Genomic DNA, 15,000 nt, shown 5'->3' with positions numbered 1-15,000 from the left:
CTATCCCAGTATTATTTGACAATGTTCCAAAGAGCATCTTGTGATGTTACTCAATGTTTGCCTTTTGTCAGTCTTCAAGTGCCCCCATAAATGTTCAGTGTGGTTGAGGTCAGGTGACTGTCAGTGGGGTTGAGGTCAGGTGACTGTCAGTGGGGTTGAGGTCAGGTGACTGTCAGTGGGGTTGAGGTCAGGTGATTGTCAGTGGGGTTGAGGTCAGGTGACTGTCAGTGGGGTTGAGGTCAGGTGATTGTCAGTGGGGTTGAGGTCAGGTGATTGTCAGTGGGGTTGAGGTCAGGTGATTGTCAGTGGGGTTGAGGTCAGGTGATTGTCAGTGGGGTTGAGGTCAGGTGATTGTCAGTGGGGTTGAGGTCAGGTGATTGTCAGTGGGGTTGAGGTCAGGTGATTGTCAGTGGGGTTGAGGTCAGGTGATTGTGGATGGTGCAGCACTCCTTGCTCTTTGAGTAGTTCTTGCAAAGCTCTAAAGTAACTTTAATTTGTTTTAAAAATTTTCTGAACCCTAAATCTTTCTTGGGTCCGGTGTCAGACCTGAAGGCTCGTAACCTGGCTCTCCGGGTTCTGGGCCACGACGTAGTCCCTCCTCCGGGCGATCGTTGGGCCTCTCACACCTCTAACAGGGCTGAGAGACGGGGCTCAGGTTAGAGGAAAACCCCCTTAATATCAAGGTCGAGAGCGAGCGTCAACATATGTCCTGAAAACCGGCGGTGCGGCATCCTTTCGACTCCGCAACCTCGATCCTGCAAAAGCGTCTCGAACCATGAGCCACAGAAGGGTTTGAAAGCGGCCCCAAGCTGCTCTGAATCATGTGCGACGGCGGCTGGTTTTGTGCCCAGGATAGGCCCTGTTTCCGGACCGGTGGAGCGGTTGTGCGGCGGGGAAATCCCTGCACCGCATCTGCCCTTTCATTCTCCCTGTGCTTCCCCACGCGCCTCCAACAGATCTGCAGTTCTCTCTCCATGCTGCCCACTTCATCTCTCATACCCACTGCCTTTTACCTCGAGAGTGACTCCTGTTTGTTTGACCTTACACTGACCCTGAGTTACCGTGGAGAGCTCACACCAGCTCAGAGTTACTGTGGAGAGTTCACACTGGCCCTGGGTTACTGTGGAGAGTTCACACTGGCTCTGAGTTACTGTGGAGAGCTCACACAGTACACACTGAAAGGGAGTTAAAAGAAGGAGCGAGTGCTCTTTTAAAGCGGCATTTTATCTGCCCCAAGTTCATCCTTTCCATATTTGGTTTAGTCTGACATTGCATTGACATTTCAGAGTAATACTTTCAAATAAAGGCAAATGCCTGGTGGTTTTCGGGGCAAATGCTCCTTTTTTGTGTTGTTAGTTTTTTTAGGTGATCAAAACTGGCTTTTTGATCTTGCCTTATGCAAGAAAGTCCTTGAGGCCTGACCTGGTCGGGATCTTGTACCCTGGTGAGGGTGTAGGATGGGGGGTGAGGGTGTAGGATGGGGGTGAGGGTGTAGGATGGGGGTGAGGGTGTAGGATGGGGGGTGAGGGTGTAGGATGGCGGCGTTAAACACCTCACACAACTCCTCTCACTCCACCGGGCTGAGCTCAGAGTGTTTTATGCTGTCAGGAAACAGATACTTACTCTTTTACTGTGCGTTCATCAGGCAGAAACGGCTAACAGCAAGCAGGTGTTAAACAGGTAATAACCTTTCTGCTTTGATCACTTTCTCTGCCGTGTTAACCAGGAAGGACGGAACCTTTAAACCCTTTAACCCTTTCAGTCCCAACAGTGCCATATGGCTCTCTCCACTTTATACCTCTTCAACCAATCACAATGACTGCTTCACTATTAGCCCTATTAAAAACCTAATCAATTTTCTCACTTTTCTAAATTCTCTCAACCAAAGCTGGGATTTAAGTGGAGCCCCTTCATAGTTAAATCATTGGTTTTACTCTTTTAAGGTCGTCGTGTGTCAGTTGTAACATAATTATTTGCTATAATTTGTTATTCAAACAGAGTGTGAAAATGAGTGACCTTTTCCGAAGGCTGTCTTTTCCCTGTGCAGTAAAGCAGAAGGATAGTGTAACTGTGTCGAGATGGCGCGCGTGGAACGGGCTGCTTCCTGTCCGCGCACAGCCGCATGAATGTCAGTGTGCTTCCTGTCTCTCTGCTCTGCATTCCGCCTCTCTTCCACCCGGCGCCGTCTCCAAATGTCAGCGCGTCTCTCTGCCCCGTGAGCCGGCTTTCAGACGTCCGCGGCTCGTAAACATTTATGCGGGGAAGTGCTTTTATCTGAGCGAGGATACCAAACCGCAACCCCTTCAGGAGAAAAACACGTCTTTATGTAAAATGCAACGGATTTCACAACGCAGTCGTTGTTGGAAAATTGACACACAGGAGATTGTGTGGGGTTGCCTTGTGAGATAAATTACATTAAAGTAGGCAATTAAGTGTAACTTTTTCACTCTGGCGTCTTCATTTCTGTGATTTGAACTGATAATTCTCGCATGCTCTCGTGAACACAATAGTTTCTTTTTGGGGGAAAAAAAAATGTTTTTTTTTTTTTTTTTCATGTAAATAGTTTATATCACTTATTACCAAACCATGTGGTGACCGTCCCCACACTGGATCAGAACCTTAGCAGGGTGAGTCGATCAGTACTGTGCTGTAAATTGCACCGTTTATCTCTTATATCTACATTTACTTGTTTGAGTTCAAGTTCATATTTTGATCTATTTTTCAGCATTCCCGAATCCGCTCACCCGGGCTTCTAATCTGCTTCCGGCCTGTTTCTGTGCATCCTGAGAGACGGGCCGGGAAGAGGAAGTCTGTTTGTTTCTCTCTGCGCTGTGTTTTCTCCTCGGCCCGCGGAGCTTCCTGGCGGGAGGAAGAGCGCGTTTTGCGTGTTCGGGCTCGTTCCGTGCGTTCTCACACACTCTGACACGGCCTCGTATGACCCGCGTGTGTTAACACCGCAGCCGGTCAGCGGACGCTCTTGTCCGGAGCGACGGACGACGAGGTGCCAATCAGAACCAGGGACAAGCGCGCTGAAAACCCTGCGTACGTACGGTGCCCACTGCCAGAGCTCGGACCCTGCCGGGCAACCTGCTGACGAAAAAACTAAAGCGTCAATAAAACGATAATTCAATAATACGACAAGTATAGGCAACTGTGATAATACAGTAAGTGTAATGAACAACTTTTATTAGAACTAAACGAATTAGAGATTACAGAGAGGTGGGGAGGGGTGCGGCCTGAAGAGGCGTGCCTTCAGTCTGTCTGACCAATTAGAAACCTGCTGGAATGGAGGAGCACCAATGACACGCCTCCTGTCCCTCCATCAGCCTGTGTTAATAAAATGGCGGTTTGGCCAGCAGCCATCTTTGCTCTCATGATCCTTTTCTAAACCCAGCAGTGATTTGTTCAGGTAGCAGGGCATCATGGGACAGCTTGCTGGCAACTGTCTCCCACGACAACAACAAGGCCCGTTGTTATACAGTCTTCTGCGTCGCTCTGCTGAAAGATTCTGCCCTCTAATTAATCTCTTACAAATATGAGCCATCGCTCGATCGGCATAATTATGAATTAAGAATGCAGTTTATTTCATTGTGCATCGGAACAGCACGTCCACCTAACATCCTTTCATTAAGTCAGGGGAAAAACAACAACAGAAACCCCCCGTTATTGTTTGGCCTGTTTAGAAAGTGAAGTGTGTGTGTGCCCTGTGTTGGGTTGGCCACCTGTCCAAGGTGTATTCCTGCCGAAAAATCAACATTGAGTTGAGATTCTCCAAACAAAGCTCAATTTTGTCCGGGACTTATCTTAATATGTGTCCCTGAAACTGGCCCAAATATTTCTGTGAGTCTGTGTGTTCTGCAGAGACTATAGTAATGCACACGGGTAGTCCTTGTGTTCTTCTGGAACATGAAAAGTTGTTCTCAGTCCCACTCTACTGCCTGTAGCTCCTGGTTATCAGTCTGATTTACAGCCAGCCCTTGTGATGTGTCCCTCTGATTTGTTTCCCCTCAGCTCTGTGATTTCCTGGGAGCAGTAAAAAGGGGGAAGACTATAAATGTTGTGTGATGTTGCTCGTCATGCTCACAGAGGATCAGTGGGGTTCTGAAGAGAACTGTGAGGAGAGCTTCGGGATAAGATGTTTGTGATGTCACAGAGGATCAGTAGGGTTCTGAAGAGAACTGTGAGGTGAGCTTCGGGATAAGACGGTTGTGATGTCACAGAAAATCAGTAGGGTTCTGAAAAGAACTGTGAGGAGAGCTTTGGGATAAGATGTTAGTGATGTCACAGAGGATCAGTAGGGTTCTGAAGAGAGCTTTGAGGAGAGCTTTGGGATAAGATGTTTGTGATGTCACAGAGGATCAGTAGGGTTCTGAAAAGAACTGTGAGGAGAGCTTCGGGATAAGGCGGTTGTGATGTCACAAAAACCAAGGTGGTGCAAGAGTAGGTGGATCACTAATGGAAATCACACCCGGGTCATGTGTTGTTGTTTGGACATACTTTTCTGTGCTCAATTGAGCTTGCCTGGTGCCTGGTGCCAGGGATGAGAAAATATGGATGGTTGTGATGTCACAAAAACCAAGGTGGTGCACCAATCAAAGAGTAGATTGGTAACAACCAATAGAAATACAGTAAAGAAAAAAACAAATTCATGTTCTTTTCCTATTTCTTGCTCTTTTTGTTTTAATTTCAGACTGAAGGTCTAATTGACTTGTGGTAATAATAGAAGTGCAGGCACTTAGATACCTCGGTGGAATTCAGGATGGCAAACATTGTGTTACATCGCAAATGAAGCGCGAAGACGCTAAGAGTAAACCAAGGCGCTAATGACTCCGCAACCTGCGACAGTGACATCATTCAGCACTCCAGCCAATCAGATCTTCTGAAAAACTCATGAAAGTGACATCATTCAGCACTCCAGCCTATCAGATCTTCTGAAAAACTCATGAAAGTGACATCATTCAGCACTCCAGTCTATCAGATCTTCCGAAAAACTTGTGAACTTGACATTATTTAACACTCCAGCCAATCAGATCTTCCGAAAACTTAAGTGCGCTTGTGTATCTGGTCTAAGTGCACCTGGGCATGTTGGGGTCTAAGTGAACTGTCAGTGCTATGTCCTCAGCCTGACACTGATACGGTCCTTTCAATCCGAGCTTGTGGGTTTTGTGTGCTTCACGGGTGCTGGGTGAGAGTGTATCTGTGAGAGAATGTGCTGGGTGAGAGAGTATCAGAGGGAGAATGTGCTGGTGAGAGAGTATCAGAGAGAGAATGTGCTGGGTGAGAGAGTATCAGAGAGAGAATGTGATGGTGAGAGTGTATCAGAGAGAGAATGTGCTGGTGAGAGTGTATCAGAGGGAGAGTGTGCTGGTGAGAGTGTATCAGAGGGAGACTGTGCTGGTGAGAGTGTATCAGAGGGAGACTGTGCTGGTGAGAGTGTATCAGAGGGAGAATGTGATGGGTGAGAGTGTATCAGAGGGAGAATGTGATGGGTGAGAGAGTATCAGAGAGAGAATGTGCTGGGTGAGAGAGTATCAGAGAGAGAATGTGCTGGGTGAGAGAGTATCAGAGAGAATGTGCTGGTGAGAGTGTATCAGAGAGAGAATGTGCTGGTGAGAGTGTATCAGAGGGAGACTGTGCTGGTGAGAGAGTATCAGAGGGAGAATGTGCTGGAGAGAGTGTATCAGAGGGAGACTGTGCTGGGTGAGAGTGTATCAGTGAGAGAATGTGCTGGTGAGAGTGTATCAGAGGGAGAATGTGCTGGTGAGAGAGTATCAGAGGGAGAATGTGATGGGTGAGAGAGTATCAGAGGGAGAATGTGATGGGTGAGAGAGTATCAGAGGGAGACTGTGCTGGGTGAGAGAGTATCAGAGAGAGAATGTGCTGGTGAGAGTGTATCAGAGGGAGAATGTGCTGGTGAGAGAGTATCAGAGGGAGAATGTGATGGGTGAGAGAGTATCAGAGGGAGACTGTGCTGGGTGAGAGAGTATCAGAGGGAGAATGTGATGGGTGAGAGAGTATCAGAGGGAGACTGTGCTGGGTGAGAGAGTATCAGAGAGAGAGTATGCTGGGTGAGAGAGTATCAGAGAGAATGTGCTGGGTGAGAGTGTATCAGAGAGAGACTGTGCTGTATCTGTATCAGAGGGAGAATGTGATGGGTGAGAGAGTATCAGAGGGAGACTGTGCTGGGTGAGAGAGTATCAGAGGGAGACTGTGCTGGTGAGAGAGTATCAGAGGGAGAGTGTGCTTCACAGTTGCAGGGTGAGAGAGAGTGTGTCAGAGAGAGAGTATGCTGGGTGAGAGAGTATCAGAGGGAGAGTGTGCTGGTGAGAGAGTATCAGAGAGAATGTGCTGGTGAGAGAGTATCAGAGGGAGACTGTGCTGGGTGAGAGAGTATCAGAGGGAGACTGTGCTGGGTGAGAGAGTATCAGAGGGAGACTGTGCTGGGTGAGAGAGTATCAGAGAGAGAATGTGCTGGTGAGAGTGTATCAGAGGGAGACTGTGCTGGGTGAGAGAGTATCAGAGAGAGAGTGTGCTGGGTGAGAGAGTATCAGAGGGAGACTGTGCTGGGTGAGAGTATCAGAGTGTCGGTCTGGCCTTCATTAGGCGCCGGCGCAGGCACATGTGCGGATGTTTAATTTGAGCACCGCGCTCGTTCGGCTCTAATTAGCGGGTCTGGCGTTGGCGCATTCCGGGCCGTTGCCGTGGTTTCTGGGCGAAGGCGGGCGCTGTGCGCCCCTCGTCACGCCCGGATTACTGCCTCCGCCCGTCACTTAACGAGCTGTGCTTTTTAAACGAGCTTTTCTTTCATTAAGGCGAGTACAAAGCATATTAGCAGGGAATGTATTTAGGGTTATTTTTAAACGAAACAAAATGGGGTGAATTAGAAAAAAAATTATGACTTGGCTGTCCTACAATGGCGCATGTGGGTGTGTGTGTGTGTGTGTCTGTGTCTGTGTGTCTCTGTGTCTCTGTGTCTGTGTGTCTGTGTGTCTCTGTGTCTCTGTGTCTCTGTGTCTCTGTGTCTCTGTCTGTGTGTCTGTGTGTATATGTGGGTGCGATCGTTAATCCCTACATGTATAATCTGTATGTGTAGCTCTGTTTTAGCTCACTGCCTGTGTTTATATCATTGTGGATTTGGGCCCAGTTGTGGTGAAAACCAGGAGCTCTGCAGTAACAATGCAGCCAGAACCAGGACCGCAATCTGTGTCTGTGTACAAACCCTTCAATTACCAGTGCACTGTATTTACCTTTACAGATCATTAAACCTATATTTCAATTTTCAAAGCTATTTATAAACCTCAGAGCATGAAGTTATGACGCGTTTTGCAGAAGTGATTAGGATGAGTGGAGGTAGGATTCCCTGGTGGGCCCATTTCTCAGCCAGCCACTCCATGCAGATATGCACTCCAGTTTCTGTGATACACAATCCACCCCGTCTGGCACCAACAACGATTCCACGGTCCAAGTCAGTTTAGGAACCAGCCTGCTCACTAAGGTTGAGTCTGATTTTGACTTGTGATTGTTTATCATGTTTTTAAGGGAGGAGATCTTTTGTTCTGTGAATTTTCCCCCTACAAAAGTCACCAAGATCATATTTCTTGCCCATTCTGAGGTTTGGTCCGAAAAACAGCTGAACCTCTTGACCATGTCGGGATGCCTTTTTGTATTGAGTTGTTGCCACATGTTTGGCTGTTTAGGTATTTCCATCAGTGGACTGTTATACAGGTCACCCCAATAAAGAGGTCACTGGGTGGACATGTTTGGGGCATTACATAAAATATTTAGTCACAGTGCGTTATACAGTGATGACAACATGGAGAATCTCCCCAGGTGTGATAAGTGGGAATGAACCTTGGGAGAAGACAAACGCATGTGGGTGACTGAAGGGTTTGCAGTGACCGACAGGCTCAATTAGGCAGCTTTCTGATCTGTGTGTGTTACTCCCCTGCCCTGTAAAAAATAATCTGGGGTAAAATACTGAACTGCACCATATGTAACAATATGTTCGGCATAAGGTAGCAGGCTGTATCTCTAACAGATGTTAAACATATTATGGTGTTTCACCATAAACAATACAAGTACTTACATTTCACCTGTTTGCAATTTCGTACCTTCACAATTTTACAGACTTTTACCGTAAAATCCACTGACATTTTTTTTTTACTGCGTGGTTCTAGTGGGTGCTGGTCTGTGGTTGCCCAGGGTTACGGGGCTGGCACTTTGACGTGCATCAGAGGTTGGCCTGGGGGGTGCCGTCTAACAACCTGTATGACTGACACCCCCCCCCAATTAAAGTTTACTGCCCCCTGGTCCTAGAGGAAACTCACCCCCCCGCTGTTTAACACTGGGCATGGATGAAAAGCTCTGGGCCCCTGGTCCAATTACAGTCCAGACAGGCACCAAGCTCAGCCCAAGGGCTGCGGTGGCCATGTCATTTACTTCAGTGTTAACCAACCTGGAGATCTGTGGGTCTGTAGGTTTTCACTCCAATCCTAACAAACACACGTCATTCAACCGCTGGAGCAGGGCTGCCCAACCCTGTTCTTGGAGACCTACCGTCCTGTAGAAGTTACCTTGCAACTGTCTGTCGCCTAGACTCAATGGTGCCGTGAAACGGAAGCTTGGCCAACCCCTGACGTGTACGTGAGTGAAACTGATCTTTCAGGGCGAATTTCTCGCAGTAAGGGGAACCAGTGTGACCAACATCAAACGAGGAGGAGGAAGCAGAGCTGAAGGAGCGGAAGAACTTCTGATGACGTGAACTCGGAATTCAAATCGTTTTCCACAAAGTGAAAATACACAAGTGTTACCATTTTACCAACTGTATGGAATATATAGCGTTAAGACTTGTTCGTATGGTTCTGAAGAAATTACTAAATTGAGGAAAAGATGAGTTTTGATTTCACTGTCAGCTTGGTCTCAGAATGGTGGTTAGGGGTTGCAGGCTCTACTCCGGTGGTGCTGAAGGCCCTTAACCTGAGTCACTTCAGTGAAATTTCCAGCAGAATAAATAGATTAAATTTCCGCACTGTTGGCCGCCAGGCCTGTGCTGCAGCCTCCGTGTCACACGTCTCAGCGCGTGACCGACGGGGTTTGAGTGCTGAATTAGAGAGCTGCTCTGGGGAATGAATGGTGCGACTTCAGCAGAAATCGGCACTGACGGATGTAATTACAATGTAATAGCGTGTATAAATAGTAGTTACACTGTACTCACAACTGTTATTACAATGTCATAACACATGCATAAGGGTTACTTTGGTTTTTGATATTTTATTTCCAAATTACCGTCTTGTGAACACAAGAGAACTATAGAGAACAATGAAAGAAGGAAGCCAATAGAACATAAAATTTCTCTCTTTTTTTTTCGGCCTAGCCCATGGATACTCAAATCTGGCCCTCAAATCCGAATCCGGCCCTGGTTTTCTTTTCCCCCTTTTCATTATCTGAACATTAAAACATTAATATCACTGATTGTCTTCACGCCTGACTCCCAGGCAAAGGGACGGTGTGAAAGCGGCCGTTCTCGGCCCTCAAGGGCCCGCTATTTGAGTAACGGGGCCCCGGGCCACCGGCCCCATCTCAGAACGTAATAACGTCATATTTCTCTCTAAGAATCTGTCAGCGTGGAGCGAAACTCGCGTTTCCCCGGATTTCCACACCGCCGCCTTTTAAGAGGCTATGAAACGATCCTGCCGCCTCATCCCAGTCTTGCCGAAACGGGGTTTTTCTAAGCCCTGAGCTTTATTTACTTATCCGGCTTTAGGACTTTATTTGGCAGTTCTTGACTGGCAGTTTGGGGAGATTTATTCGCGCTGTCCTTTGAACAAGCTCCAGGTCTGTCTCTCCAAAGTGTCGTTTTTAAAAACGTTCTCTTTCTCCTCTGGCTGGTTGCTGTTGTTTTAGTAAGCGATGCTGTCAGCGCGTTCGCACAGGGGGCCCATTGATTGGTTAAAAGCAGAGCGCTGAAAAGGATGAAAGCCTCATAAATAATTATGGATCTTCTCATATAAATGTAATTTGTCAGCGATCAATGCCCTGGACCCTCTCTTTGGCTTCCACTGTAGTTCTCTGTAATTGTTATTTCGGTCAATAAATATACAATATGCAGTATATGTCACACTGAGTGCATAGAGACACACCCTTTCTCGCTCTCGCTCTCTCTCTCTCTCTCTCTCTCTCTCTCTCTCCCCCCCTCCCCCTCCCCCTCCCACACACACACACACACACACCCCGGGTGAGATTCAGATGCGCTCGGTACGGTCTTATGTAACGCTGCTCTGTGTGTTTTTAGCTGAGGTGTGAGAGGCGCCATTTTGAGGTGTTTCTGCCGCAGTCTGAAGAAATGTCTGTCTGCTCTGCCTCCAGGTTAACGGCTCTTTGTCGGAGGCCAAACGATCCTTTCTTTGGGAGTTTTCACACTTCACACCTATGTTTCCTAAAAACTAAAGAGGGTTCCCCCATTGGGAGTACCCCTTCAGAACCCTTTTTCTTGAGAGTGTGACTCTGACTCCGTCTCCCCTCTGCTGTTCCTCCTCCTGTCCTGTAGGTGGCGAGCTGTGGGGCCTCGAAGGAGGGTCCCGACGGCCAGTCCTCGGACCAGGTGCCCAACGGCGAGCTGGGGGCGGGTCACCCCTCCTCCAAGCAGGACCGGAACGCCCCGGAGAACGGCGTTCCCAGGGAGCGGAATTCCGGGCGGCTCCTGGAGAACGGGCTCCTGACCCCGCCGGACGACCCGGAACAGGAAGAGAAGGACGGGGAGCCGGCCCCGCCCACCCAGCGCAGGAAACGCGGCAGGCGGAAACTAGAACACCCCGAAAAGCGTGAGTGACAGCCTTTAACTCCGCCCCCTCGCCCTGCTGCACTTTACTGGGGGGTTGTGGGATATTCTGTGAATATTTATTTTTACGTTTAGTCCTTTATCAGAGGCTCTTGTTCTGATTAACTTGCAAAGTTGTCACAGAACCGGGTGAAATTGCTCTTCGGCCATTTTGAGTTCGCAAACATGGGATTTGTGGTTCTTTGCAGCCTGCGAATGTAGTTTTCTCCTCCACTCAATGGCTCTGTTTGGAGGCTCTGCGTTTTTTAGGTGTTTTCTTTTTGCCCTATGCTGTGGAATGCCTTGCTGTGACGGAAAAGCTAATCAGGGGTTTAGTATTAATGCACTGCATTAGTCTCGGCCTGTGAATCAATGAGACTTTTACTTACGTAGACGTTCTGGCGCTGGGGGCAGAATGCGCTGCCGATCCGAGCTCTTAATTCAGCGTCTTCTGCAGCATCAGAGCCGCAGATCATCAGCCATGGGCTATGCTAACGCTAACGCTAATGCTAACGCTAATGCTAACGCTAATGCTAACGCTAACGCTAATGCTAACGCTAACGCTAACGCTAATGCTAACGCTAATGCTAACGCTAATGCTAACGCTAACGCTAACGCTCAGCTCACCTGCGCAGAGAGCCAGGGGGGCGGTGTAGCCATTTCAAATGGTACTGCGGGTTCTCAAACACAGATAATTAAGCAAAGAAACACACCATTCGGTGATATATATAGTATAATACACTGTCAGTCCTGTAGGGATGTTAGTTTAGGGTTGTGGTGAATTGTATCTGGATCTCTGCTTTCAAGATCAAACTGGATAGGGATGGTTTTTGGTACATAAAACCACAGAAATATCATCTGAAGCAACATACAATAAGTAATAACTGCAGAACACGGGTCAGGTGAGGTACACTTGACGTTAGTGCCGGTTGTCCATAGTCAGGAACGACGGGTCTAGTTCACGTGGTAAATATACGCCAGTCAGTAAAGCTATGTGATGGCTTAAACTAGAAGCCTGGCGTGATTACGAGAGAATGACAACAGAGCCAGAGTTTTGGTAGTTCAGTCTGAAAGGAGATGAGAGTCTGTGTGAAAAGACAGCTCAACATGTACTCTGCTTTGTGTGTGATTCGCGCTGCGTGACTCCGTATTCTGCCCCTTTGAATGATGGGATATTACTGGCCTTGCAGCGGGAGGAGTTGTAACCTTGCAGGCCAGCGATAACGCTTCTGACAGATGAGTTTCATACACCTACGTCCTCCGGTGAAAACAGCTCTTCTTTTTGGTTTCTGTAAGAAGATGGAAATCTGTGTTTTCTGTCTGTGAAAGTGATTACAGTGTCTGTTTGTTGGTGGGCAGGTTGAGGGGGTTTGTCGAGGTGTGGTAGAGTGTTTCTGAGTTTGTGTGTGCATCCCTATGTGTGTGTGTGTGTGTGCATCCCCGTGTGTATTTGTGTGTGCCTGTGTGTGAATGTGTGTGAGTGTGTGTGTATGTGTGTGAGTGTGTGCATCCCTGTGTGTATGTGTGCATCCCTGTGTGTGTGTGCCAGTGTGTGTGTGTGTGTGTGTGTGCACCTGTGTGTGTGTGTGAGTGTGTGTGTATGTGTGTGAGTGTGAATGTGCCAGTGAATTTGCCAGTGTGTGTGTGTGTGTGTGAGTGTGTGTGTGAGTGTGTGTGTGTGTGTGTGTGTGTGTGTGTGAGTGTGTGTGTGAGTGTGTGTGTGTGTGTGTGTGTGTGTGTGTGAGTGTGAGTGTGAGTGTGTGTGTGTGTGTGTGTGTGAGTGTGAGTGTGTGTGTGTGTGTGTGTGTGTGAGTGTGTGTGTGAGTGTGTGTGTGTGAGTGTGTGTGCGCCAGTGTTTGCGTGTGCCCATGGTCCTCTCCTGGCTCCTGTAGTTGGATCTAAAATGGCCGCCGGTGCAGCAGTGCTTGTCCTTGCCTCTGTGAAGATGACTCACCGGAACAGAAACCCACCGCTCTTCCTCTTTAACGGAAGATGTTGCCGGACGTCCGGAAAAGCCGGCTGTTCAGCTGGGGGGAAGCGGCATCGGAAGTTCAATTTGTAAAAATGGCAGCAAGCAGGGTATGTCTGTGTGTCTGTGTTTCTGTGTGTCTGTGTGTATGTGTGTGTGTGTGTTTGTCTGTCTGTCTGTCTGTCTGTGTGTGTGTGTGTCTGTTTGTCTGTGTGTGTGTGTGTGAGTGTGTGTGTGTGTGTGTCTGTCTGTCTGTCTGTCTGTGTGTCTGTGTGTGTGTGTGTGTGTGTGTGTCTGTCTGTGTGTCTGTCTGTGTGTGTGTGTGTGTGTCTGTCTGTGTGTCTGTGTGTGTGTCTGTCTGTGTGTGTGTGTGTGTGAAAACCAATGAACGACCCAAACCTGAGCTGAACTTCAGGGGTGTAATATTAGGGGGGGTAACTGGGATTAAGTTGCCTCCATAGGGGTCACTGGGATTATGGGTAAATGACATGAATACATACAGCAGGTCTGCCTGTTTGTAAGGGTTAAATTACATGAATACATACAGCAGGTCTGCCTGTTTGTAAAGGTTAAATGACATGAATACATACAGCAGGTCTGCCTGTTTGTAAAGGTTAAATGACATGAATACATACAGCAGGTCTGCCTGTTTGTAAGGGTTAAATGACATGAATACATACAGCAGGTCTGCCTGTTTGTAAGGGTTAAATGACATGAATACATACAGCAGGTCTGCCTCTCTGTAGAGCGCTGGATGGTGTTGAGCGCGTCAGTGGAGCGTGGCATTGTGGGAGAGGCGCAGACATATGTTAGCGGCGGTAGTTAGCGGCGGCGTTCTGGCAGGCGGGGCGTCGCTGGCTGGTCTCCGCGCGGCGAGATCGTCAGGGACCGCTGTGTTGCCGCGGAGCGGTGGGTGGGTTGCCGTGGCGACTCCCGCCGCGTTTCGCGGATGGCGCCGCGTGACGCTGACGAGCCCCTCCCCCATCGCCGTGGCGCCCCAGCGGGGGGGGCGAGGTGCGTGTGCCCCCGCCGTGGCGGAGATTAAAACACGCTTAGAACACGCTTCGGTTAAACCCCGTCCCTCTCCCACGTCGAGCCTGGAGCTTCCGGAAACTTCCGTCACTGCGTGTGCCGGCGGTTGGCATGACACCCCCCCCCCCCCCCCCCCCCCACATTGAACACACATACGGAGATTAACGCAAACATACACAAACGCACTCACGCATGTCTGTTGCCATGGTTGCGCTCTAATGGAAGCTTAAGAGCCTTAAATGCTGACATGAAAGAAACATCAGCTGTTTTTTGGAAGCAAGTTGAAAGTAGAAACGTGTGTGTTTGTGTGTGTGTGTGTGTGTGTGTGTGTGTGTTGCTTGCAACCTTATTGCATGTACACAGTGAGCACTTTATTAGGTATTTATTAGACTTATTAAGTCTTCTGCTGCTTCTCTCTCTCTCTCTCTCTCTCTCTCTCTCTCTGTCTGTTCTCTCTGGCATTTCTCCCATCCTTGAAAAAGAATATTGTTCTCAATAGATCTCCCCAGGCTAAATAAAGGATTAAATATATATGTATGTCTATGTATCTATATATATTTATATAATTCCGATGAATGTAATTTTTATTTATGAGCACTGTTCATCAATTTCAATGTTGGCACGTTTGGTCACACTGTAATCCTGCCTTATTCATGAACCACAAATTATGTTAAGAAAAAAAACTCCTCAAAACTGAGGCACACACACACACACACACACTCACTCACGCACTCACACTCTCACACACGCTCAGGTTTGAAGTGTATCCTCGTCTCTTTAAAAACACGTTTGGTGAGTGAGAAATCACCTACACTAATGTGTTTGTGAAGGAAGAATCTGATATGGGAGCGTGTGTTTGAGCCAGAGATAACTCTGAACAATGACTGACTCCGAGCCATGGTCGGTGAGTCGCGCTCCCAACATTTTTGTCCGCGATTTCGCCGGCGTTGCGAAAGGGAACTGGGGATTCCCAAACAATCTGAGACGGGACAGCGAACAGACACACACACACACACACACACACACACACACACTGAGATGGGACAGCGCCAACTTTCTCAAAACGAATCACTCCAGTCCTCTGTCAGCCGCCTGGAAGCTGGAGTGGAAAAATGTGGAGCTGAAAGTCCTTTGTCCCGGCAGGAAAACATGCGGCAAGACGTGCTAGTTTGGGAACGCACGG

General features: G+C 48.3%; 1 protein-coding gene across 7 annotated transcripts in view; it reads left to right on the top strand.

The window, feature by feature from the left end:
- The window catches only part of dnmt3ab (DNA (cytosine-5-)-methyltransferase 3 alpha b), a 175,975-nt gene that overhangs the window by 66,289 nt on the left and 94,686 nt on the right, over window positions 1-15,000 (top strand). For all 7 annotated transcript variants that reach the window (XM_061240976.1, XM_061240978.1, XM_061240977.1 and 4 more), the window contains one exon: window positions 10,547-10,820. In XM_061240976.1, the coding sequence (XP_061096960.1) occupies window positions 10,547-10,820 (274 nt within the window). The remainder of the gene's footprint in view (window positions 1-10,546; window positions 10,821-15,000) is intronic.

The sequence above is a fragment of the Conger conger genome, chromosome 5 (assembly GCF_963514075.1).
Source record: "Conger conger chromosome 5, fConCon1.1, whole genome shotgun sequence".
In the NCBI taxonomy this organism is placed as follows: domain Eukaryota; kingdom Metazoa; phylum Chordata; class Actinopteri; order Anguilliformes; family Congridae; genus Conger; species Conger conger.
Note: the sequence above shows the minus strand (reverse complement) of the source record. Positions and strands in the feature narration are given on the sequence as shown.